The 27,519-nt window shown below is 44.2% G+C and overlaps 1 protein-coding gene across 3 annotated transcripts in view; it reads right to left on the bottom strand.

Moving 5' to 3' along the window:
• The window catches only part of LOC308071125 (phosphatidylinositol 3-kinase regulatory subunit gamma), a 95,643-nt gene that overhangs the window by 23,346 nt on the left and 44,778 nt on the right, over positions 1 to 27,519 (bottom strand). For 2 of the 3 annotated variants that reach the window (XM_080406065.1, XM_080406064.1), the window contains exons 8-11: positions 5,643 to 5,754; positions 3,209 to 3,307; positions 1,581 to 1,761; positions 681 to 806 (exon numbers count right to left, since the gene is read on the bottom strand). In XM_080406065.1, coding sequence (XP_080262191.1) covers positions 681 to 806; positions 1,581 to 1,761; positions 3,209 to 3,307; positions 5,643 to 5,754 — 518 coding nt within the window. Of the gene's footprint in view, positions 1 to 680; positions 807 to 1,580; positions 1,762 to 3,208; positions 3,308 to 5,642; positions 5,755 to 20,799; positions 22,783 to 27,519 lie in introns of those variants that run through there. The other variant, XM_080406066.1, reaches the window with a different exon arrangement.

The raw sequence follows: 27,519 nt of genomic DNA, 5'->3' as shown, positions 1-27,519 counted from the left end.
TGAACTTTTCTCCCCTCGCAAGCCAAGATGTGATTAATCAGTTTTAAATTTAGTCAAATGGCTGAGTAGAGTCAGGGAAGGCTTACTCCCTGTAAGTCTACCCTCCTCCCCAACATGATGCTCTCTATTAGGCTGAAAACCCCTCAAAATATTTGTCATATTTTCCATTTTACTTTGCAGGAGCACTGCCAAACCTCCTCCCCATATATGAACTATCTTACTTTACAAGAGGCAGTCCATATACTTACTGTATTCACACTTCCTTAATGCATAATATCTGGTATCTGATTTGAACACGACTTCACAAAAAACCTGGACAAACCCCTCTACAATTCTCATCGCAGCACAGAGCAGCTAGAAATACTCAGCAGCCAAGGAAGTCTGCAGTGCAATGCAAAGCTTGTAGGTGATGGCCTTCTCCACCCTACCTTATGCTAGGAAGCTCAGCTTCTCTTTCTTCCTTGCTCCACACGCCATACCTCTAGGACTATCAGCAACAAGTAATACTCACTGTTTCCATCAACTTTGAAACCACCTTGTTCTACTCCACAATTTACTAAGGTTTTTCCTTATATTTTCTGACCTTGGACTGCCTTTATTAGCCATAACAGGTTAAAATAATTTTCTTTACTTTTCAAACAACAATAAAAAGACTTACAGACAGCTGAAGTAGAACTAACCTGTGATGTTCTGGTATATTCTTCATACAATTTGTCGTACTCTTTACTTTTTTCCTGATACTGAGCATGGTATTCTTGAAGCTTTTTACCTACTGCATCTATATTATCTTCTTTCACCAACTGATCCTGTACATACAAAAAGCTATTAAGTCTTGAAGCAAAGCAGCTTTTCCTTAAGAGTATTTGTTTGTCCACTTATGCACATTTGCATTTTACAGCTATTAGCATCATTTTTATAATCAGGTTTCTACACAACACAAACACCATATCTAATTCCCCTTCCTTCATGCAGTAAGTTCTACAGTTTACAGCCAGTAGGAACTGGAACTATGGGACACTAAAAACCATGCCAAAATACTAAGCTTCCAAAAACACACTACATCTTAGGTCTAGGATATCAATCCCCTATTGGGGAAAGGAAGAAGTGAATTGCTTGGAATCTGAAGTTTAAAGGCAGTGTTGAGTTTTGTTTTGCTTTGGTCCATCCCCCCATAAAAGCTCTGCAGTTCTTTTTCCTTAATGGAAGACAGTATCTTGGGCTACTGAATAAAAAAAATACTCTTGAGAAGTTTAGATGGTTATACACAGAGTGAGCAGCTGCATAGCATGTACGAGCCATGCACAAGGCTTCTCAGAGAGGTTCAAGTCTGCTGCATGTCAGGGTTTCACTCCTCTACTAGATTGCTCAGATGGAGACTGGAAACTTGGTAAAATGAAGAAGCTCAAAGGGCTAGACAATTTGAAAGACCCATTATTACGAACACAGTGAAGTCAAATGTGACAACTCACTTTTTTTTCCAGTTTAAAAAAAAATAAAATCAGGCTTCACATAAGAAAACAATTATATACACATTTTCAATTTTTTTTCTTCTCTGCACTAACAGCTGATGAAGATCATACCTGCTGGTACCGGGACACTGGATACATCAACTTCACATCAAGCTTCGGGTTATACTGAGCAAGAGACTCATTGCGGTAGTGGTTAATCAGTTCCACAACTGAATTAAATGTCAGTGGATCAGAAAAGCCGTATTTTCCATCCCGATGATAGATCTTTATCAATTTATTGTTGCCACCCTTCCTGTAAAGTGGTACAGTCATTTAGAGGTTTTACCGTGTACCTCCTATCCCTCTTCAACACTACCGCAGCTAAGAAAGACACCAGTGAAATTCCTGTGCAAGTGGCTTTGACACTGTACACCTTCATGTGATACTAGCAGATATTAGATAGTTTAAGAGTCAATACACACAGAATTATCATCAGATATTATTTGAACAGGAGCAAAGCCCAAAGTAAATCTCTTCCTTTGCATTCCTTCTGGAGGCAGCTTACAGTATTTAATACCTAGCTTTGCCAGAAGTTTTGCAAGAGAAAAGGAGGATGCTGAAGGCTGAATAAAAGAACCATATAAAAACCCAAAGCCACAATTTCCTGCAATTTGGGGTCACTGATAGTATATAACTGAGTATACGTTTATACAGCCATTAACAAGTCTTCTGAGTTATGGATGCTAATACAGGATACACAAACCTAAACAAAATCCTTTGAGGATTACAAGACAGTTGTAAGTTTAGGACTTTACATTATCCAGATTTATGCATTCTAGTGGTTTCCACAAACATAGCACTTATTTCTTCTTTTTTTCACCTACAGACTGTTTAGACAATATCCTGTCCTTCCTGCGCTCCCAATCTTCATTCCTAAAGACATCTGCATTCAGCAAAATAACCAAATATGCCAAACCTTAGTGCACAAGCTGGGAACTTCAAGGGAGAAGTCAAAGCAGAATTTAAACTACACCCTTGGGGTCAAACCTGCCATTAAGACAACAGAAAATCATGGCAAGATCAAATATCTACCATATCATAGTAACTCCCAAAGGTGTGCTACAGAGGCTGTGGCTTATGTGGTGCCTCACTCATTTGCCTCTTAACAACCACTCTTGGGAGCCTGGTAGAGCCAGGCGGCTGGACAGGCTGGGCAAGGCACCAGCAGCTAGTCACATGAGGTCTGCTGCCTAACTGCAGCAGATAGAGCTGGGGCAGCTCTGCGAAGTCTGCCCCTTGCAGGCAATTTTAATGAAGAAAGGAGCACGGCTCCAATTCAATATTTCCTAAATTTTGGATCAGAAAGTGGAAGATACCCTTTATACAAAGGCACTGCATTCAATTCTCCAGAGCAGCGTGCTGGTAAGATATTTGATATGCTCCCATTAATCAACACCTTAGTTTGTAAGTACCTTTTACTTTAGCAGGTCTGAAACAATGAAGCACTGCTGAGTGGCTCTCCTCCCTGAGTCCCATCTAATCTACACAGAGGTCCTTACAGTAGAGTTGAGGGACATGATTCAATGCACAGAACAGAACTATCAGACCTGGCTATTATTTGCTCATTCTGTGATCTGCAGTACCTTTGGGAACATCTCTCAACTTGAGCCACATCACCTTTACACAGCCACTGCTGTCAATAGTATACCAACTAGTTAGTCAGGGTTTTACTGCACGGACTACAACTGCTCAACACTTACCGTAATGTCAGAGTGTAGTCTCCCTGCATCTTGGTTGATGCATCACGCACCAGGAATGTTCCATCTGGCATGTCTCGTAATTTGTCATTTACTTCTTCCCTGGAGAATGGAAGGGAAGGCAGAATTAGAAGCATTAAAGGCATGATCATCTTTGTCACAGGTGTCAATACTGGGGCCAGTAACACCAACATGCATAAGGAGTTCAGTCTTCAAAATATGAGGCAACCTTCCTTCACGCTCAGGCTCTCCAGTCTTTTAGTCCATCTAAAGCAAGTCAGAACTTGCATCGTTATACTAAAAAATAGCAGCTGCAATCAACTGCCATTCAGGAAGAATTCTCTGTTTAAGCAACCGGAGCAGCTGTGTCTCAGTCTCACAACCTTTCCCTGTAATCTGCTCCGGTTTTAAGGTCCACACTGAAAATGGGTGCCCTTTGAGAAGCCAGTCCTGACCTCTTAAGAAATGGTCTCTAGCATCATAGTCCAAAGGTGTCTGTAGAGTTTAGCACAGTTTTAGTCTCAAGAGACTCATTATTGGCTTAACTCTGAGCTTATTTACAGTAGTTTTAAACCACTACAACCTTGCTAGCTTCAGTGCAACTTTTCCTTATTTACAACTGAAGCAAAAGGATACTCAGAGTCCAGAGCTTTAAGCTACATCAAGAAATCTTTCAGTGAAAGTGAGCACCTGTAAGCATTAAGAAAATTATTTCAGCTGAAGAGTTAAGGGTCTTGCCAGGTTTGACCATTTCACCCAGATTACATATCTCACTTTATAACAGCTCCCTCACAAGTTCTCAGAAGCACCAAGCACATTTTAATACAATCATTTGTAAACTGAAGTTTATCAGGTAGCCTCAAAATTATCTGAGTGAGGCAGGAAGCCTACTTGAATCTTACAAAGAAAAATCAACAGTGGCTTTTTTGTTCAAATGCTAAGGAACAAAAGTATTCTTACAAAATAGCTTAAGTTTTGATCTAGCTACCTGAAAACCATTCTGTTAGTAAAACTGACTCCTATTAAGCATCATATGCGTATCTGCTTACTCCTCTCAGAACACTTTACAGGCTGCACCCGCTTAATTCAAATGGCCACCACCTTTTTGAATGGATACTTATGATCTAAGGGCCTGGGTTTATGCCTCTAAGTTGCATCCTGGAGCTTGTGACGAAATTTTCAGCACAAGTTCTTGACTGAAGAACATGACTCCTGCCCTGACAGCCCACTGCAGTCCATACCTGCTGGCTGTCAAATTAGGGTCATAAACAAGTCCATCTTTACATGTGTATATATCACATTTTAATCCAATAAAGCCACTGCAGTATGATTTGTACTGCATTAGCTCCTGCCATCATGTGCATTGTTAACTGAGGAACAAATCCACAGTCAAACTGATATCAGTATCAAACAGTTTTAAACAAACCCTGTCTAGTGGGTTTTGTGATCAGGTTTTGCCACTTTGCTTCAATTTAGAATTAACAGAAAAAATACCATTGCCAAAGCCCTTCAAAAGCAAGATCTATGTGGGTTTGCTTTATAAAGATAAGGGTGGTACAATAAAGATATGAAAACTTTTATTTCCCTTCTCAGAACTTCAATGAACTACTGTGGCAAACACTGTTTTCTTGCCTCTATTTCACAAAGTGTTTCAAAATATTACATGCGCAAGTTTGAGCAATTCCTGATCACACTCTCAGCATGTTCATGCTTCCCCTTACAATCCTAAACTCTTCAGAAGTGCCTTAAGATGACTGGACACTTCAGTTTTTATATACTTAATTGCATGATAGAACTGGCACTTCATTTGCTGAACCTAACCCAAGCCATCTATTTTATTAAGTGCATAGAAAAGGGTTTCCTTGAGAGGTAAAACTTAATTTGGTACGTGTCTGTACCAGCTGCTCAGTATAACTGGTGACAGATAGCATTTGTAAGAGCTATTTTTGTATCACCATGTAAAATAAATTAATACAGATACAATTTTAACCAAACACTGAAGAAGCCAAAATTAAGAATGCAACTCTTATTCTGAGCAAGCCTCCTACTGAATTTTTGCTGAACTGCATGCATCCCAGCATCATACGCTTACAAAACCTGATTAGCTAGCACATTCAGAAACACATTTCTTTTGAGCAAAATAGTTTTCTCTTTTTAAAGACTCTGTGTATCTGCAGAAATTTAGAAACTCAAAATAACTGTGTACCAAGACTGGCAATATCTGCACCAGAACAGTACCAACTTAAACACAAGTCCTGAATCCAGTTGAATAACTTTGGTGCTTTGCCAAGTACGGTCCTGAAACATCAATCACCCTCCTGTAAGGTGCTGCCTGAAATGGGCATGTTCTTTTTCTCTTGAATTCTAACAGGCTTATTCTATTTTTAATAACACATATTAACATATTTCAATTAATATATTTTAGTAGTATTCTTACCTTGAGATGTCCCCCCAGTACCACTCTGCTTCTTGCAGAGAGAAGCTGGAATTGTCCTTTATTCCATTTGTATTGACTGGCGTCATTGGTTTGGGGGGCTTTGGAGGAAGAGCTGAAAACGAAGAACAGATTAAAAAAAAGGTCAACAGGGAAAATTAATCACTAAACTATTAATGAAACATGACAGTGAAGAAGCAAAAGAAAACACACATCTTGAACCTGGATTTCAAGTTCTCTCAAATAAAATGGAATTTGTAATTTTTAAAGAATTTTTAAGTCAACAGCTGCACTGTGATTCCAGATTTCCTAGTACTCAAACCAAACGTGCTTGAGGGAGCGGAAAGGGAAGGAGTATGAGGAAACATGAGTTTTTGTTAAAAGGAAGGCTGGCTCAGTCATGACTACAAGGACAATCACTGCCTAAACCTCCAGACAAGTTACAAAGGTGTATTGTGTTTGAAAGCAACAGCCTGGAGAGCACTCTGCACCACTCCGGTAAAACTCCAGTTGCTCAGGTGTCACCAGTCCTTATACCAACCCGTATGAGCAAATGGGTGAACTCCTCCTCTTCGGAGGGAAAAATGCTGCTGGGCAGTGGTATACCCATCATAGACCCAAGGCTCACGTTTCATACTAGATTTGTCATTTAGGCTCCTGTTAGGAGCAAAAGCCATAATTTCCAACCACTACAGGACATAAGGGTATAAAGGAAGGAGAAAGGGGCTATTAGGTCATTATTAGAGTGCCTGTACCACTTTACATAAATAAAGTGTTTACCACAGGAAAGGGGATGCTACAAATCCCTGAAAGACAGGCAGAACTGCACATCTGTAGGCCTAGTGCATACCTGCTCAGAATGCCCCTAGTCTGAATTCAAGGCAAATAGGCTTTTACTTCTGTTCTCAAAATAGGTTACACAATGTAAGGGCATACAATGCACTGAAGCTCTTTATTTGGTCAGTTTTGCTCAAACAACTTCATCATGGTCTTGAATGTAAGCCCTATATCAGGAGTAATTCAGCAGCCACAGGCATGCTCATGTATTGGTAGAGACTCGTCTGTCACCAGAAACGCATTACACTATTTTCTTCAAGAAGGATGTCTTCAATGCTGTCCCCTGCTTTGCAGAGGCTGAACACTTCATCAAAAACACTACCATTGAAACTGAGCATTTTTTAGGCATTTCATGAGACTGTGTTTTACCGGGACAGGTCCCATTTGAATTCAGAGTAAGAAAGCAGTGACACACATTGATTTGCTGCTAGCACATTTTCAAGTCAGACCCCGAACATCTGTGCTCCCAGCCCTCTGCCCTAGCCATCAGATTACACAAGCATCAGCAAGCAGGCCCGACACACTGACAACAGCCATCTTTTCAGACACACACGATCCCAGTGTACAAGCAGAAATACAAATAAAGGAAGCAGAAAGAAGATTTTGATCTCTAGCTCCAGTGCCGAATGGTTTAACACTAAGAGGTGTGCTACTTGGCACCATCCATCTACTCACCTCCGAGCCACACCTCCCACATTAAAGAAGAGAAAACAGTGTTCCAACTGCAGTTCCAAATACCATTTCATGTTGAATATCCAACACAGTAACTTCACTGTTCTCAGACAAACCAGTAGATACTTTAATCGAGCCAATCTAAACTAAATCTGAACCTTGACCCAGACGTTTGCACCCTGGGGTTGCTGACCAAACACCTGATTCAGATAGCAGCATTCATTCTGCGGGACTGAGCATTAAACCATAACATACAGGTTCTTTTTATGGGGTGAACTGGGAACTTTCAGGTGTGCACATATCTTGTGAGGCAATAACAGGTCTTGTTATAAAAGGAAGGTGAAAACCTTTGGATTCAGCGCAGTAGCTTCCTGCTTAGGAAGCTTTAGTTATTCCTAGCCCAACTACTACAGTTGTTTGTATAGCACCTAAGTATTTGTACAAAGCACCATTGAGTCAGACACTGTTCTAACCCTACTTTGCTTAGAACTCCCACCCTACTTTTGCAGGGTCAGAGGAGCATATATCCAGGCTAAGCCTGTGGAGTTAATTGTATTTACCATGCCCTGCGCTGTTCCATCTCCCCCAGTCAGAGTTACCAAATTAGAAAATGTCTGCGGATCCTCCCCACCTCCCATCTGAGGCTGTGCCACCCCACGTACTCTAAGCAAGCGACAGGACAGACACAGTGGCTCCCAGCCTCCTCAGTGTCTGCAAATGGTAGCAAATCTGAGTTCAGAAACCCTGAAGATGTTCTGATCTACTCCAGTATCTTTTGTAGATTCTAAAGTCATCAACAACCGCATGAAGATTCATGTAAAAAGCATACAACAGCATGGAGAAAACTATACAGAAAACTATGCAGGCACTGGAAATTATTTCACTGGGTCCTGCAAGTTAAGGCTTGGACATACCAAAAACTTCAAGGCATTATACAGTGTAAAAGCCTGTCTTACGCTGGTAATAGGGGCTTTCCAGAAGAGGTTTTTAAGTATTCTCTAGAGCACTTGAATAGTTCTCTAGCCCTCCTTGTAAGATTACATCTTGCTCCTTTATATACTGTGGAATTATTTAGCAGCTTTGTTAGGGCTCACTCCAAAGCGCTGGGCACAGAAAAGCAAACTAACAAAGACCAGAGAAGTAAGGAACAGGAGTTTGGCATATGGACACAGAGCACTAGACATTACACCAAGTGTCCTCACTACAGGTGGGGGTTTCTCCTTCTTTCCCTCAATAGGCAGGTATCAGTTCTCACAATCAGGGGGGTTGTCTGCAGAACTTCATTCTGCATGAGAAAATTGGAAAGAAATTCTTCCAGGGAGAATAAGGCTTGGACCAGTTCCTGTAAAACCTGACTCATGGAAGCTAGTCCTCTTCACAATAGACTTTTGAAAAATGCTTTTTAATGGCTTGCACATTTTAAAAATACAAAAGTATTTGCAAGGGTGGATCCTGTTTCCAGTGAGCTAAGGATCTAATTCTTTACTTTCAGTACTTTGAGCCATAATAGATTTTCCCTGTATTTGATACAGAACCAGGCCTTTCCTATTGCTTTACCCAGCAGACCAACATGCCCATCCATTTCTGTGTTTCTTGGCTACCCTCTCAGCCCAGTACCACTGCACTGTACAAATGGAAAACTGAGCACAGAGGTAGTTTAAACCCTACAGCCCAGAACCTGCGACAATACAGGGGGAGCAGTTTGCAATAGCATGGCAAGTCTATTCTAACAGAGCAGCATCCACCCTACTACTGCTCTCATAATACTGGCCCAACGGGTTGCTAGAAGAGGCATCCTAGAATAGGTTTTACAACTACCTAGGCAGCACTAACTGCCCTGCTAGGAGAAATCCTATGATGTTTCCACAAGAAGCTACAGAGAGCCTTAAAGAGTCTATAGATTTTGATTAAAATTTTTTTAAAAATCCAGCTTTATATACCTTTTTTGACAAACATTATAGGAAGCCAAAATCCTACAGTAAAGTAAAACAAGGCTGGCTTGAAATCAACAGAAATGCTTTCAAGAGCAGCCGTGTTTGTTTCCATATCACTGTATCCAATTCTGATTTAGCCACAGGCGCAATCTTACTTTCTCTCAAAACAAGCTCTGATTAGAGCTAACAATCCTGATTGCTTCTTGCCTCCTTCTTCCTGGGACAGAGAGAACATTGATCATAAGTGATTAACAGCACAATGGATCTATCCATTCTAATAAACTTGCTGTTAGCACCAGATACACAAGCATCCTTCCCCTACCATGCCTCCAGGACAGCTTTATGGCACAGATCTTTCCAAAACTCAAAGGGCAACAGCTCAGCTGGACCCTTCCAATCCCACATCAGTGCATTCCCAACACCAGGTTCAGCCCTCAGTGACTGCCTGGCATGCAGCAATGAGAGCAGACTGGCTCTCCCTCATCCACTAGTAGATATCTCCTTTTTCTTTCTTTAGCAACTCTAGCCTCCTCTTTCTAGCTTCCCCGAGCAGCCTGGCTTGAGCTAAATCCCAATCCCAGATCAAAGTCACCTAGGAGGGAAATAAAAAAAGAGCTGGTGACCGAGCGGAGGCAACGGCAGCCAATGTGGGCCAGGGCTGCCATCAGATGTTGCTGACGTCAGGGCCCAGAAGGATGCTGTGCTGGCTCCGGCAGGTAGCTTCAGCCCAGCTTCTCCGCAGAGCTGTAGCGCAGGTCCTTAGAGAGAAAAGTCTATTGACTAAGCTTTCCTAAGGTAATGTTTTGGTGCTTTGACTGCATAAAATTGCTTTTTAAAAAGACTGTTCAATATTTAACTGATTTGAATCCCAGAAATTCAAACCACCTCCAACATCAAGACAACCAAGAAAGCCAGCAAGTTTAGCACTGTTGTATTTTTAAATTTTTTTTTAATTAAAGTTCCTTGTAGAAAATAGTAGGCTATATTAATCCCTAATTTAACTTCAAAGTACACTGTGACTTCCATGAGATATTTTCCCAGTCAGGTTTTGATTCAAAAATGTCTAAAGTTTACATGATCTAAGAGCCACCGAGCCCTATGTGTGAGGGTTTTCAACGGCAATAACTCAAGAAGAGCAAAAAAAGAAGAATGCCTTGGGTCTCTAAGTGCCCCATCCCACACAGCATTCAGTCAAGCAGCCCGTGTCATCTCTGGCCGCAGTATTTGCATACAAGATAAACACGCCAGTTAATTAAACTCTAATTCACAGTTTTAAGGCAGATGCCACTTAGTCTAAGAATGGCTCCATAACTTTTCTTCCAGTATTTTCCAAAAGCTGCAGGCCAGATACTTAAAAGCATAGCAGGTTTAAATGCAGCATTAACTCTATTTTACTGTTACAAATAATCACAACTATCAAACACTCTGATAAAGTCAATTTCAAGTCACTCAGCACTTCCATGAGCTTGTCTACTAGCCTTCTTTCTGATGCTTTGAATCTACTCTGCCTCCACGTTGTAACAAGCAAAAAAAAGATCTGAGGATTTCTGAAATAGTTACCCAGCTTCAAAAAGGCTGACGTACAGTAGATACCCTACAAACTGTAATATAAAGCTCTAGAAAGTGTCATTACTATGGAAACATGCAAGTAATCCACAGTTAGGCCAGCTAACATTTTAATGACAGTCCTTAAGGACAGAAGGGTTTTCCCTTTGGAGGTATAGATGAAGACTTGGAATGAAAATGTAGGCTTGCTTTTTGCAAAAATAAAAAAACCCCCCAATCTTTTAACTGCTCTCTGTAGTCTTATTCAATTTCTCAAACACTTTTGTCAATTTCTTGAACACTTTTAAGGCAAAGCCTCAAAATCTTTCCCTCCCTCAACAGTCCTGTACTTGTCACTGCTGCACAAGATGCCCTCAAGATACCTGAGAACAAAGCATATGCTGAACAAAGGTGCTTTTTGCACACCATTTCCATGAAATTGTGTACTACATGTGCAAGTCAGAGCAGTAAGGCACCACGCTTTTGCAGAGATTTTCCAGCTGACAAAGAGGAGGGTCGTGCGCACCTGCTGACAGCAGTTCATTCCCCGCCGCTGCCAGGTAAATTATCTTGGCAGCTCCACATCTCAGCTCCTCAGTTCTCTTGCCAAGACCCCTTTCACAAAGTACTGAGCGCCAGTGCCCTTCGAAGCTGCCCTTCCTCAAAGGGCAGCTAACACGCACTGAGAACTCCTCGAGGGATGGTGAAGGAAGCTACTCAATCGCATTATTGCTGGCCACAGAACCTCAGGCATGCTCACATTTTCGCTCTCCTCCCCCAAAACAGGCGAGGTGCCAAAGAGCAAGACATTCAAAGAATTGAAGTCTTTCAATATCTCATTACAGAAAACAGCAGACAAGTTGGCACAAAGCCAGGCAGACTTCCAATGAAAACACTCCCATTATAGCTTTGCTTGTGTTTCCATGAACTTTCATAAAAACCAACACCTTTCAGAAATATTTCAGTTTTGATTAATTGGCTTTTTTGATAAAGATCTGTTTTGTTTGAAAACTCCCCAGCTATCCAGTCCTCTTGCACACCTCCCAACCACTGTTTCACCTCCTGCAGCCTGCCAGATTTCTGCGACACTCTGTTCTTTACAAACATCCACAGCTCCTGCACAGGTTAAAGATTACCTGCTATGAGACACCTGCAGAATGGTGGACAACAAGAGTGTGTGAAGAGGCAGCTGGCTCAAATTCAGGCTTCTTCTGGGCATTTCACAAGCACCCCTCACTACTTTGCAAGGCTGAGATGTATGGGCTGAGATGGAAGAAATGGAAGATGCTTGCTGTCAGACAGATGACACTGGGATCTTTGACTACTGTATTATTAAGTAATTCCATCCTTTGCATGAAGTTGCAAAGCCAAAACCCCTCAACTTCCCAAATATTTTCACTGCTTGATGAACAAGTTTTGCTTTCAACCCAGACCACAGCGTAACAACTGCAAGCTACAGCAGTGTCAGAGGTTCCACAATCAACAGGGTTGAGGTAACTGTCCCAAAGTTAACATGAGGAGGATAAAAAGGATAAGGCCTCTTACCTACCAAGCATAATTTCCACACTATAATAAGCTGTGTACATTTATAGAACTTTTGCCATGTTTCATCACTCAGATTGTCAATACCCAGGATCACGTGCTCAGCTCACTTCAGGAAGGAATAGCTTTACCTCCTAGCCATTAGGCCCAGGCTTTGCATGACAGTCCATAGCAGACATTCCGTTGTCCATTAAAATCTGAAATATTCAGTAAGAACTCTACTCTACAGTATCCAATGTTGGGTCTAGAAGACAATATGACAAATGTAAAATGCAAGGAGCAAGATCATTCTCCTTTTTGTTTTTGAACTAAAGCAGTTCCTCATCTGCCTTCACAGAAGAAATACCACAGCAGGTTTTCTACCCCTCCACAGACATAGTTTTCAAACAGCTATTAAAAAATGTTCTTTGGTCAGTACATGGGAATAGATTTTTGGATAAGAGTAGGGAAAACACAAAATTTAGCATAAGCACAGAGCTACAGCAATCGAGAACAAAGAACCAGCTTTTCATTGTAAAAGATGGAGAATGAAGTCAGGCCAGAGCAGTGACACACTACGGCTAGGAGACCTACGAAAGCCAAAAGAAAAAGCCATTTAAAATAAAAACAGCCCAGGGCCGTTATCCCCAGATATTTCGAAGGCTAACCATCCATCCAGGTGTCAAGTACAAAACTCTTAGGAGAACCAATTCACAGAAATAATCGGTACTACCGAGAAGTTCAGTGCACAAGAGCCTACTTAAAAAAATTAATACAGCTGTAAATACATGTGACTATTGCTGCTCTAAGCAGCATGCTATTTTGGCTTACCACTTAGCTCTGATCTTTCAGAGCAGTATGTAAAATTGCTCCTCACACAGTACCTGTCCTTGCACTATGTCAAACTATTTTCTAGTTATCAAAGTAGAGATATTTCAACACCACCTAAATTGCTAACAGAGCCATCTAAATCAAGATCAAAAAGGTGCATTTCAAATCAACACTCCAGAAAAAATTTGAAGGTAGAAAAGTATTCAGAGGAAAACATGTTTCATCACACCACATCTTTTCTAATAACCTTGAAGGAAGTTGCACCGAGGCAGAAGTCCCAGCCCATGCAATCCTACGCAGTGCCCTCAAAAGAAGCAGATTCACAGCAGGCATGGAGTAGTCTAGCTAGGCTCAGGCTGCACAGCCACTGCTCATGCTGAGAACTCGAGGTGTAACAAAAGAAATCGAATCAATCTCCTCACTCAAGTACACTGTGATCTTCAAAATATTTTAATGAAATCCACTTTATAGCAGCAGTTTCACTTCTTTCACTGTCCCAAAATTTACCAGTGAGACTGTACTGTACCCTTTGAAATGAAAAGGATCTTAAACATTTCTCTCATTGATTCAAGCTTCCTTATACCCCTTCAAGAGACTACTTTTGGAAAGAGGAGATGAATCAGAGTAAAGATGCCACAAACACCAAAGACTTCTAATCTGAAATTTGGGAGCAGTTCCTCAGAGGGCCAACAATCTAGATTCCCATACAGTCCTCGAGATCACTATACGGGGCAGTGCAGCATGAGTACTGACAGCCTGGGAAATTTAATTGCAATGTACGAATTCAGGTTCTGACAGACAACAGAGCTTACATACATGGTATTCCCAATGAACTTCTCATTCAACTCACCTCTAAAAAACATTTTCCTGGGGCAGGTGTTAGAATGTAAGCCCTACTGGCCACACTCAAAGAAAAACAAACCCAGTGGGCTGTGTTCCCTCTTTACAGCAATTTTTCTCTAGCTCTGTTGCTGCAGCTCTGGTTTTGTTGTTGAGGGCTGGGGGTTTTTTTGGGGGGTAGGGGTCAGGGGAGGCACGCAAGGAAGGAGATAATTCCTTCAGAAGGAGATGATCACGTGTAGCATCAGATCTTGGGTACTACAGAAGCTGAAATTTAGGGTAAGGCTACAGAAGGTAAAAACCCTGGAAAAAATGGCTTATGTGGAATTTTTCTTTCATGGGGGAAAAAAAAAAAAGTATCAGAGTAAGCAGTAGCTAATAAAAGGAAATGGGAGGCTTATGTTTGGAAGGCAAAAACTGACCTAAAGTACAAGAGTCCCAAAGCAACACCAAACCAAAACTCAAGTTATTCTGCAGTGAAAGAACAAACAAGATGAAGGGGACGCTGATGATTTTCTGATTTGTCCAAAACCCACAAATCTTTGTGCTAAGAAACACGATGTTTTTCAAGCCCTCCCTAAGTAACCATGTGTCAGCTTCAGGGATATTTGATTTTAGAAGTAACATTCCTATGAACTATCATTAAAATAACATTTTTCCAGTTCACAAGAACTGGTAGAGAGTCTGGGTGAGCATTGGAAGCAGTCACAGGTTGAAGCAGCTGAAGTATTTAACCTCCTTTTTCAAAGAGAACTGGATGGAAGGTAGCCATCTCAAGTGTGCCACCGGACTCAAAGCCAGAGAAGAACATAGACCCTGTTCAGCCACAGGAAAGCTTCAGAGCACATTGTGCTTTGGCATCAGGATTCACCAGGCAGCTGGTCGGTGTCCAGCAGGGCAGCTGGGCTCCTTTTTGGAAAGGGCTCTAACAGGCACTTTTCTTCTTTAAACTGTACAAATTCTTATAAAACTCCCTGTATACAGCTACTTTTTCTTCAGAAGAGCTAGAAGAACTTAAGGTAATGGAATATAGTCACTGAAACCTTGCAAAATTTTTGTCTATTGAGTGCAGGAAACAGCAAAGATCAAGGACAATGAAAATCTCTTCTGAAGAGGTAACATCCACTCACATTGTTCGGGGACCCAGCATCAGCTCATACGCTGCAGTTTAGACTATGGAGAAGCAAATTCTTGCTTACTTAGCTATTGTGCAGATTTTAACCTGTCAGAAGAAATGAGATAAAAAGCAGAAGAAAAAAAGGAATTCTGATGCATTTCCATAGGGGCATTTAGTACATGAGCAGAGACTGTTCTTTTAAGCATTACTCAGCAACCTACTTTACGAAAATGAGTTTCTAAAAATCGAGCTAAAACACACCTATTGCTTTAATGGGGCCAAAGTTTTACAGCAACCTGTTTCAACACAGCTAACAGGTTTTTTTGACAATAACAAAGCCTAAGCTTTAAGACATACAGGGAATGCTGATAAAAATATACGATATGCTGCTGTTTCCAGTGCTCCCTAGTTCTCTGCCCAAAAAAGTGACTCACTGAACAACCAACATGAGATGATGTAAGGCACCCAGCTCCTTTTAGTTCTGGGCACAGATGTGTATGACCAGCTATACCTCTGTTTTCCCAAGCTATAGAGCAAAGATAAGCCCTAATAGCTTCATTCTGGAATAAGATACCGTGCAGGCAATGGCAAACACAGAAGTCAAGTCTGCTCCTTGGGAGAACAATACTTCCCAAAGGAAACTCTGAGAAGAGTCTTCTCCTTTTAAACAGGTGAGGTAGAAGAAAGCAATACAGTGATTAATTCCTGTCAGGTATAGGCATTGTGCAATACACAATTGTCTGGAACAGCAATTGCAGAAATAACATTTGCTGCAGGTTTTGCCTTGAAACACATGGTGAAGAGCTTGGTTTCTTCTCAGAACGTTCTCCCATATTTTAGTTTGCATAAACCTACAGCTTTACAGAACACAGAGCTGAACTCCCTTCAGCAAGCTTTCCCTCCCTAACTATTTCTACATCATCTGAAAGCCTACTGGTAAACAAAAATGTCAGCCTTTTAAAGCAGGCTCTCCCATATCAAGCAAAACATCATTTCACTTTATATTAATGGTGCTATTTTTTTGTGTTCACTTATTTAATTGAAAGCTGATGAGTGATATTCTTGAACAGTTAGAACCATCAAAATGAAAACCAAAAGCAAGGAATGCAAAAGCAAGCCTGAAAATGCAATCATAGAAATAAAAAAATGGTCACAGCAGTCATTAAATGACAAGGCCAGTAGAGAAATCTAGGTGTAACAAGAACAGAATATAAGCATTTCACATCACTGTCCCCACAGGACATGAGACTTCAATTCAAACCATTTTCCAGGATATGCGGAATACAAGTGACTGAGCCTTATTTATTACCTGCTCTACCCCAAAACAGCCTAAACAAACTTCCCTTCTGTAATAAGGAAACTCTCAACCCCCACCACCTGATTTTTATTTGTTTTTTATTAAACATGACTTTCAGCAAGACTTAAATTTGCAAATTTGCAACCAAGACAGTTGCTGCTACAGTGCTGCTGTCCTGATTACATGCAGTGGATTTTTGTTTGTTTAAAGACGTGTAAGAGCAGAACTTTTCCTTGATAAGCTTCTGGAGTCAGCTCAGATAAGCTGAAGGACAATACTGACAACGCTATTACAATTTGCATCTGGTCTCCCACTGGAAAACTGGTCAGGCATAGACATGCAGTGTTCACCTACATCTGCCTATTGCATACCACAAACCCCATTTGAGAAGCCACATTCAGTTTCCACTATAACATTGATAATGATACAGCACAACCGGTATCCGAGCAAACACTGCCCTTGAGATCAGAACCCTATGTTTTCCAAATTACAATTATAGTATTGCTCCCCTAAAACAAGGGTTGTCAAATTATATACGGGAAGAAAATAGAAACTATAATGAATAAATACACTTTTTCCCTCGAATACTTGTCTCACTTATACAATGGCAGTGCTGCTTTTGCAAAGCAGACTAAGCAGCCTACAGATTACTGCTGCCCCCCCTTCATTATCAAAAGATTTTACAGCAACAGCATTGTTACAGCCAGTCTCACCACATCAGGCAAGGAAAAGTAATAGTCTTGAAAAAGACAGCTGGCCCAAGTTATAAATGTGGACAGTCATATTTGGACCTAGCAGGCTTCAAAAAGGGAGCTTTCATATAGCTTTAGGACAAATGCTTATTCTGTTATCTGCTCCTAAATAGCAAGAGCCCATTCTGCATTAGTAAACCTACTTTAAACTTGGGGTTTTCTTCATAACCCACACAAACGAAACTAACCTCTAATTTGTATTTGAGCCAAATATCTTTGCTGACATCTGTATCTGAAATCCCAGTGGAACACTCTTACTGATTTTCATCCAACTGTGACAAAATGTATTCAGTGATTACACATTTTATCAAAACAACTGGTAATATATCCCAGATCTACAGAGGGAAAGACATTACTCAGTCTTACTAATTAGAAGCGAGGTGATACATAACTGTACTCTAGTATCTTTTGCAGTCAATCCAACATCCCCTGTTCAAAAACTTAACTTCTGGCAGTAACAAGTTTTTGCAGACCTGAACAGATGTTGTTAAATAAAAACTGAACTCAATCTAGTAACCTATTTCCTTGTCTTTTCAGCTAGCAAGACACCACAAGTGAGTGAACCCCAAACAGTGTTTCCTAATGCCAGAACCAGCATATAATGCTGTTATGGCCATAATACTCTACATTAACCTTGATTATAAAGTTTAGAAGCTAGTATGTTAGCCATATGCAACTGATGGCTCTAGTTTTGTCTTAGAGCACCTAGTATTATATTTGCATGTACAGATACTACTTTATGCCAGTGATACATTTCATTATGCATTTATACATGCAAGCAAAAGGAAAAAGCATTAGGTAACAGGAGTCACCCTGCTGGTTGTCACCACTGTTGCTCCTGTATTAGTTGTACTGCTCTAAGGCATGCTTTGCAAAGCTAGCAGAACCGAATCCCAAGTTACGCTGCTCTATTTAGGAAAACTCTCCTACTACTATGTTTAGGATGGATTAAAAGCTAGCAGAAAGCTTGCAATCGCCTGTTACCTGACCCCGTCTCTGCTGGAGTTGGGAAAAACTAATGTGAGAGAGGGGCATCAACTTCATTATTATTTTTGAACTTTTGAGCAAGCCTTCTAGCAGAGGGGCTGCAGGACCTGCCATCCATTTACACCTACGACCCCGGACAGAAAACACAAGCACACTGATAAGCTGGTGCAGGTGCACTAAGGCCTGACAGAAGCTACAGCTGCGCTGCAGGCTGCCTGCCATCACAGGATTTTATTTCTGCATTATTACTGGGCAACGCTAAGGTGGGTATTAAGACAGCCTGCCAAGATAAATTAAAGGTCTGCTGGCCCTTAACAAGAAACAGTATCCCCACCCTTGACTTACAGGTTACGGGTGACACTGCACATTATGTTCACCTTGCTTTTGTCTTCTGCCTGAAGTTTAGACACACTAAAATGGAATCATGAGCAATCATGCATGATTTGAGACTCTTGGCTCCTGGTATCACTTGGTGCCCAGTGCTGCAGCATAAAAACCAACCAGGGATCTCTTCACACAAGTTCTGTGAACAAAAGACTGTGCTGCCTCCTTTGGCAGTGGGGACACTCACTGCATATTGTTAGTTTGCATGCTGCTGAGAAAACATATTGCCACCATTCAGCTGCTCAGGAACTCCATCCGCTGTGCGGGGGAAAGCTATACTGAAAACCTTCACAAATTTTTGTTGGAAGTGGGCCAAATGGAGTTGTGGTTGTTACCGGGTGCAAATGCAGTGACTTTATCTCAAGGCATGCCGAGCGTTTAAACCTTCCAAATAAATTCCTCTGCACTCCCCTTAGGGATGACCTATCATCCCAGTCCAGAAAATGCTTTCCCACCTCACCTCTGGAGAAGGAAAAAGCAGACCACCACAGCCACACACTCTTTCTCTCTTCCCCTCCCTCCTCCTGAAATGTAAAAGTTATAGTTCTACAAAACCAGGACATATACATGGGGATCATCCCATGCATAATTTCCAGCTCTGGCTTTTCTAGCTTAAAAATATGAAAGATACAGTTACTGAACACTTCAGCGATCAGCATGGACCATGCAGAGCCTTGACACCTGACAACAGGGCTTCAATGATGGAAATACTGGCATTATTAATGACAGAAGCACTCCTCCTTAACGTAAACTTTGTAAGGCTGCATGGCTGGATTCCTGCAAAAATACTGGAAAGTTGTTTTCTGACCAGTTCAGTCAGGCCAGCCCCTTCTAGCAGCCTACTCACACTAAACCATGCAAGGGGCATTATTTTTTCTAATAAAACCACCCCACACCAATTGTTTTAAGTCACCTACAAAGGAACTCCGGTTTTTGTTCACTTGATACAAGCAAATAGAAATAGTAACATCATGAGTAGTCAAGATCAAAAGTATTTACAAAAAAGATATCCTTTGAAATTCACAGAAAGATCTGAAAGTGTAACATTTCAGTCAGAAGTAACATCTAAAAATAGGTAGTGTCAGCTATGCAAGAATTTAATGAGTCGTGGCCAGTATTGTGCGTCTGAGAGATCTGTCCAATTTTTAAAGCATCACAGTTACCAGAGGAAGTGAGTACAGGTCCTTGAGATCCAAAAAATCTCAGGATGATCACCTCCTCCTTAATTAAAGTACCACATACCTATGGAGGGGGAAAAAAAAAAAAAAAAGCTCACTGTGCTGAAACAAAGAGACTATAAACCACACTTGGAGATACAAGCCATGATTCCAGCAGACTGAAAAGCACATTTTGAAAGTCTAACAGTACATGCCACACAGAAGATACTACTTAGAAGTACTTATTTGCTATTAATTTCTCTGCAAGCTAATATTTTTGGTGTGTATTTTAATCTGCCTTCTGGCTGTATAGATCAGAGACCCAAGAACATAAAGACCCTTCAATTACCTTACTGCTCTCAGCCTGTTAGGCACTTACAGGTATAAATATGGTTTCACCAGTACCCGTTTACGCTTCCTTTAATTCATTACCAAAGATGCAACCTTTTTGCTTTGTAAGCCTTCCCTCACGCTTTGGACACAAAAGAAACTTTCTGTCCCATCTAAAAACTTCAGGCAAGTGAGAGACAACGCATTTCTGTTTTCAGCACTAGTAATCCCGGGGGGGGGGGCGGAATAATAATAATTAGAAAAAAAAAAAAAAAAAGAGTTGCATCAAACCCTTTTGAACAAGGTTATTAAGCATGCTATCAAAGTAACAGTGCCTCCAGGGATGGATTCCAGCCTGTTCCCAAGTCTTATCCCCCCAGCACCAAAACCCAGCGACAACACACACCTCATCTGTCAATGCTGGAAGAAAGCTGGCAAAAAAAGGGTCTCGGAGACTGTAAAAGCGATTAAACTGGAGCTGAATGAAGGTAGGTAAATCACTGCCATCAAAGTGTTACAGGCACATAAAGGCACACAGGTGAAGAGGCTAATAAAAACGCTCCTCCAGAAATGAATACAGCCGAAATATACAGTTTTCAATAAAGGCTTTTTTTAAAAAAAAAAAAAAAAAAGAGACAGACTTGGGAGAGGGGGTGCGAGCAGCTCTCCTCCTCCTGCCTCTTTCCACCTCCCAAAAGGCACCATAAATTGCAGCTCTCCCCCCCCACCCCTCCTCAAAAAACAGTATTAAAATACTTTCGCCCAGGATGCAGCAGGTCTAAGTCCCTGGAAAGTTTACACAAAGTTTAAGTAGAGATATTTTTTCCCCCTCCTCCCCCTCTGCAGATTCCCCCTCCTTTTTCAAACGGGGAAAGCCTGCAGGGAGGGCAGGGGAGAGGGCAGGGATGAAGGGCCCCGACCCGGCGCAGGCAGGGGGACAGGCTCCGGCTCCCTACCTGGAGGGTCCATTTCAATGTAAAATATCAGCTCAGTGGAATAGGGCATCATCACTTCCCTCCAGTCCGTGTCATCGCGGTCCATATCCCACACCGTGTTGTACATCGCGACAGCCCGGTCCCGGCAGGTTTATAAAGAAGCAACTGGCTTTCCCGGCTTTTAATTGAGGAAGGGGGGAGGGGGGTTTAAAAACAAAAAAAAAAAAAATGGGGGAGAGGGGAAGGCGAGAAGAATCCACCCCGCTTTGAAATACTTCTAGGGGGGGTTAAAAAAAAAGGGGGGGGGGGAAATTAAAAATCGCGGAATTAAACTTAATTAAAAAAACCCCACCACAAGCCACCTCAGCGGCTGCCCTGCAGGAACTAAGACAGGTAGTTATATACATATAATAGAGAGTGCTTCTTTTTGTTTAAAAAGACACCTTTCCACAGAAAAGCCACCTTCCTGAATTCTCTCTAAAAATCGCCATTTTCGGGGTATTTTTAAAACACCGGGCTGCAAGCAAAACAAAATCCCCCCCCCCCCAGAAGAGAGGGGGTGGGTGGGAAGAAGCGGATAAAAAGGGGAGATCTCGGTCTCTGGATGAATTCTTTCCGCCGGCGGAGTAGAAAGGAGGGGGCGGCGGGCAACAATAACGGCGGGCGCGGAGCCCAAGCAGGGCGGGCAGCGCTGGGGGCCGCTCGGCCCGCAGTCCCCGCCGGCTCGGTTCGGTTCAGCTCAGCGCTGGCCGTCGCCCGCCGTGCCCAGCTGGCAGCCCTGCGCGGCGCAGGCGGCGGCCCCGGGCGGCTCCGGCAGGTCGCAGCCCCGGGCTCTCTGCGGCGCGGCCGGCCCCGCTAGGTTTCATTTTAAGAGGCTCTGAGGGGCCCAACCGTCGCCAACCGCCTCTTGCCGAGGACGAGGCCACGCCCCCCGGAGCCGCGCGGGAGGGGCCCCGTGGGCGGGGCTTCGCGCCGGCTTTTTAACTCCTTCGAGGAAGACGGGGGGGGGGGGGGCTGTGCGAGCGGGCTCTTCCACGAGGCAGAGGAGGGGGTGGCCAAAAAAAAAAATGCAGAAGGGGGAAACGTCCTCTTCACGCCAGAGAGACAAGCCCAGAAAGCAAGCTTGGCACAAACCCAAAATCTGTTTCGCCGCTTTCCTAACTTTTACCCGGCTGTCTTTCGCCCCTGCGGCCGCCTCTCTAGCCGCCTTTTGCCAGTGACACCCTCCCCCCCGCTCTGAGGAGAGCAGGGGAGGTGGTAGGTCCCTCGGCTGGCCTGTCGCCAAGGGGCTGCTGCCGCGGAGCACGCGCGGAGGGCGGGGGGCGCCGAGCCCAGTTGCCAGAGCTGCTGTCTTTGTCTGAGGGAGCAGCGAGCGCCGGGATTGGCAGAGGGCTCCGGCCATCGCACCCAATCAGCTGGCGGCGAAGCCGGCCGGCTCGATGGCGATTGGCTGGGAGCCCCAGTTACTAAGCGGGACAAAGAAAGGCGAGCGCTGAGGCGGAGAGGGGGGACGGGGCTGAGGGGGCGCGCGGGCACCCCCGGCCCCGCCGCTCGGCCCGGGCAGCCCCGGGCTGTGCCGTGCGCCCGCCGCCACAGCCGGCCCCGGCGCCGCTGCCGGGGAGTGCCCGCTGCCCCCTCGGCGGGGTGCGGCCCCCTGGGCCGGTGCCCCGCAGCGCCGGGTGTACCTGCTACCCTCCAGCCAGGGCCGGCCCCCCTTTGGGGCTGGGGTCTGTGGGAGAGGACCGCGGGCCGGGCCCAGGAGGCCCTTGGCAGGTGGGAGCCGCTGTCCGCACCCCCGGCTGGGACCTGGGCTGGCCGGCCCCGCCGCACCCCCTCTCAGCCGTCTGCCCTGCTGCTGCTGCCAGAAACATGGGCTCTCCTCCTCTGCCTTCCCTCCGCAGGGCCCTGGCAGCTGCCTGCCGTGTACTCCACATCATACCTGAGCGTTCCAGGGGGTATCGTAACTGCCCGCTGCCTAGAGTGTGACCCCAGGGAAACCCAGAGCTCTTCCTAGCAACGTAACCGGGGCTGGGGGTTGGGGGGGGGGGGGGAGCAGAGGAAAAGGCACCAAACGGGATGGCTGCCTCTCACAAGCTTTGGGATAAAACTGAGCTGCGAACACACCCGAAACTGAACCTCAGTCTGCCTGCCAGCCACATCGCTATGGCCAGCCACAGCCCGCAGCCCACAAGCACTGGTGGGAGGCAGAAATGCAGCCAGCTCGGCAGGCAGCCTCGGTCTTAGCATGGCGAAGCATCCTTAAAGAAAGGCGGAATGACAGCTGTTGAGAAATTAAAAAGCCCTTTCTGCAGACTTCCAAACAGTGTCGCAGGCACAAGGACAGATGAGCACCTCGATCTGCTGTGGAGATGTCAGGGAATGTTAGAAAACCCAGCACTGAAGTTGTCCGCTTTATTTGCACTTTAAAGCATGGAAAAGTAAGTTAGGAATAATTTCTCCCGCTCTAGCACTAGGTAGACAGCTCCTGAAAACATACTCCTGGCTTAGGGGGAACCGGAGGTTGACTGCAACATTGAATAACTGAGAAACTACAATGTAAGAGTATGTGGAAAGAGCTGGGTGCTGAGGTTCTGAAGTTCGCTGATGTATCACAACTTCCACGGCAAGCAATGGAGAGCAGCGCTGCTCTAGTTAATAGACCTTCTTGAGGGACAGGCAGCTTTGATTCAAATAACTTGATGCATATAAATTAATTTTATATCCCCATCCACAAACTCTGATTAATCCATGATAACCAGATAAAACTCCTTCTTCTAATTTTAAAATTAAATTTCTTGGACTGATACAATGCATCAGCTCAAGCTTGCTCAAAGTGAAATGCCATCCATGGAAGCACACCCCTCTCCCCCAGTGAAATTTAAGTTGGTACTGTGGGTACAAGCCACCCGCTGCCCACCGATGGTGTCAGGGCAGCCCCACAAGGGTTGGGCGGTGGGTGCAGGTGGAGATGTGGACACTGCTTTGCAGACCCTGCAGAGCAGAGAAATGGGGCTGCTGTCCCTACTGCTGCTCCCAAACTTAAGATTACCACCTCTGGCGGGGGGCTGGGGGGGTGGGGGTGTTGGAGGCAGGCTCGGGTTGCAATTCATTTTCCCCCTTCCTGCACCTCATTATAAGTTCCACCCACATAAGACCTAATTACTTGGCTTTTATGCTGGCAAAGTGGATTTCATCCTTGCTGTTTCCCATGGTGGTTGCCTTCATTTTCATGGCGGCAGTGATGGTTACAGCTTATTGATGTTTTCACTTTAGTGATTTAAAGCAGAATACATTTTGTTATTAGCTCTGGTTTCTCTCATTGCTGCTTTAATCAAAGATGCAATTTAAGGCAAAGGATTGTGTGTAATGGTAAGCAGTAGGATAATGCCTTGAGAGATCAGAATATTAATGTGTTTTTATTTCTCAAAACTGTGCTTATATCCAGGATTACTTGGCTCCCAACACGCATGCATGGGGCGCTCCCTTTCCTACCACACTGCCTGCCTTGCAATAGGAGTGAGCAGTCGTGTGCATGTGCATGCTGAGGGGAGAGATGCTGAGCATCACAGCAGTGCCCTCAGAGAACAGAAACAAAACCAGGAGCACGCTGAGCACTCAGGGATGCTCAAGGTCTGGCTGAGCACCAGATCACCCCAAGTCAGGAAAAGCTACATTCAAATGCTGAAGTAAAATAATGGTGACAATGACAATGCTTGAGCAAGGGACACAGTGCTCAAAAAAGGGTCCTGGTGCCCCATGCTAAGGCTGAAAGGCAAGAAGTGAGCACAGCATCTGCTGCTTCCCCAACATCACTGCGTTGATGGCCGTGCATTCGCTCGCTTTAATTTCCTTGGATCTGACAATTTGCATTTCAAGGCAAGATTAAATATTGAAGTTTTGAGCACTTCCATGTGCTTTAGAAGGAGCCGAATGGACCCGTGCTGGAAGAGGCTGAACACAGAAAAGCCATTTGTGCCAAACTGCTTGGTTTCCTCTTTGCCGAGCCATGATAACGTGATATCCGACAGCTGAATGTAGGCCACAACAGGCTTTTATAGTTGGAGGGGTGGAGGAGGGAGGGGGGGTTGAATCCACAGTGCTGCCAGCCAAACGTGCTAAAATGATGAGAGATTTTGGGGGCAGGCTGGAGACTCCTGGCCACTCCTAAGACCCAAATGTGAACAGCAGTGTTAGCACAAGCTCAGGCCCTGCTGGAGGGGAGCTTGTAGATGGTAGAGCTGTGTTTGCATCGGGAAGTACGATTCCCTGGCTGGCATTAAATGCTACATGAAATTACTAGCCTTGTGCTGCACAGAGATCAGGATTTGTGCAGTATCTGCTGTAATTGGTGGCCAACTTCCCACGGGGGCAACCGCATCTTGCAAGTAACAGCACAAGAACAACCAGTCGCGGCAGACTGGTTTAGTTAATGGATTATTCCTGCCTATTTCTCACCTCCTGGTGACAAGGAGATGAGGGAAGGCAGAAGGGTTGGTCTACTTTGGCTCAGACACTGCTGCCAGGGCCTCACCATAGCTCAGCACACTGCAAGCTAAACCTGAGGCTTGCTGGCAAGAGAAGTGGTGGGAAGGGCAGAGGTTTATCCTGTCTTCCCGAACCAGAGCAGTGCTGGCAGCACAGGGATGGTGCAAGCACCGTCTTCTGCTGGAATGGTACAGTCTGAGCCTTGAAAATACCCCAGAGACCACAAAGCATTTGCCACCAGATGAAGGTTAATTCAAACCCCTGTGTGGGTGAAGTAGCAGCAGTTTCCTTCCCTGCATCCTCCTGCACCTTCAGGTGAAATGTAATGGGTGCTTTTAACAAGGACTGTGCTTCCTCCTCTCTGCTTTAGAGTCATTTTATGTCCTCATAGGCTGCAAAACTGTTGCCTTGCTCTAGCCCAGATGTGGCCAAATTTCTGTGGTGAGAAAAACTCTGGCAAGTGAGCCAAAGTCGGGTGCTTTGGTTTGAAAATTATACATTGCGTTAAAAACCTGTGTTAAAGAATAATATGTGGTCTGCAAAAACATTCAAATGAAACACTTCAATGTTAGGAAGTGTCTTATTTACAGCTGTTGGAGCAGCTTGTGCCCTCTTCCATCCCACGTCCACACAACAAGGAAAGAGGTTGTAATAGGGGCTCACGTATCTAAAGATTGTAGCACAATGCATGCACACAGAGTTGAGCTTGCGAGGAATCATACATTAGGCATTTCCTAACTTAAAAGCACTTGGCTTTGCATTATAAACAACATTCTTTTAACATAGGAAATAACATTAAAAAAAGGAATAATATCTTTTAAATAAATGTCTACAACATAGGTTATTGCAGCTGGACCTAAGGTATTCCTCAGCAAGGTTTGGATTGGCCTTTCCTTACTGTTCCAGAGGTTTCTGCCTCAAAAATTGCAGGAGTAACAGTCAGGGCTGGAAATGGAAAGTTGCTCTCCTGCGAGGGAAGAGGAGGTGTGTGTGGCTTTTGCAGCCGGGCAGCACATGTCAACCCTGTGCTGTGCCCACTGGTGTCTGGGGTGGACACATCTGTGCCGAAGAGTGCCCAGGGATGAGTGTGCAAGGGGGTGGGCATGGGGGGGTGAGGGAAAGGACATGCTGTGCTGAGCTGTGCTGAATCGCTGCTTTGGCAGACAGCACCGGGCCAGCTCTTTAGAAAGTTCACGTTCAGTTATTGTTTTGACAGGCTGCCAAAGTTTTCCTGAGGAATGCAGGCAGCAGAAGGGAAATGGCGATTTTAAAACTTTTTTTTTTATAACTCAGCCAAACCAGAATGGAATTTCATGGGAAAAGCGAAAGGTACATCTCTAGCCTCGGGGCATCATCACTGCCAAATTTCAGAGGCTGGCTGTGAACAATGGAGGTGTCAGAGCATCTCCACGGCAGCACACACTTGCATGCACTCACATGTGCTCACACACTCACACTCACACACACACTGGAAGCATCTTCCCCAATAGCCAGTACTTCCACCCTACACCCAATGCCCCCAGAAGACTGATAGTAACCAATTGTGCTTCAAATAAAAAAAAAAAAAACAAACCCGTGGTGTAAAAGCAGAAGATAAAGCCGGTTTGCAGCTGCTGAAAGGTTTGCGACTTGGCCTTGGGAGGATGCTTAGGTGCTCTCCCCACCCCAATCCCAGCCTGCAGCTAGCTGTGCACAGCTCTTCACTATGTCAGTAACAGAGCCACAGGGCGGTTTTTCAGGTCTTCCTATCCCTAGGAAGGGCAGGGGGTTGCAAGCTCCCCTCCTCCTCCTCCTCCTCCAAAGAAGTGGCAGAGCAGCCGGTGAGCCAGGCTCCGGCACTGTGGCACCCCAGGGTCTGCAGGACTGTGGAACCGGGCTGGGGAGCTGCCAGTTACCTTATATTTTCCAGTACACTAATTTCTCTTGTCATCTTGCCAGTGACAGAGAGAGTTAAACAGAGCAATCCATTAAAGAAGCAGCCTGACAGACCAATTGTTAAGGGTTTCAGCAATCCCCATTTACACTGGCTTGAAAAAAATTTCGCCTCGAGCAGCTCCAATTACAGAATTATCGGACCACACTCCAGTCCCTTTGTGCACTTCACATCTCTGTCATCGTTCCAGGCCTCTCTCTATTTAGTTGCTTGGAAATGGTGAGCAAAATGGAAGGAGACTTGTAACAAGTTCAGAGAAATTAGAGGGGGGAAAAGAGAGAGAAAAAAGCCACACACACCCCAGTTCTAATGTCCTAAACCAG

The sequence above is a fragment of the Falco punctatus genome (assembly GCF_963210335.1).
Source record: "Falco punctatus genome assembly, chromosome: 11".
NCBI classification, from domain to species: Eukaryota; Metazoa; Chordata; class Aves; order Falconiformes; family Falconidae; genus Falco; species Falco punctatus.
The sequence above is the reverse complement of the archived record's forward strand: the minus strand, read 5'-3'. Positions and strand labels throughout refer to the sequence as shown.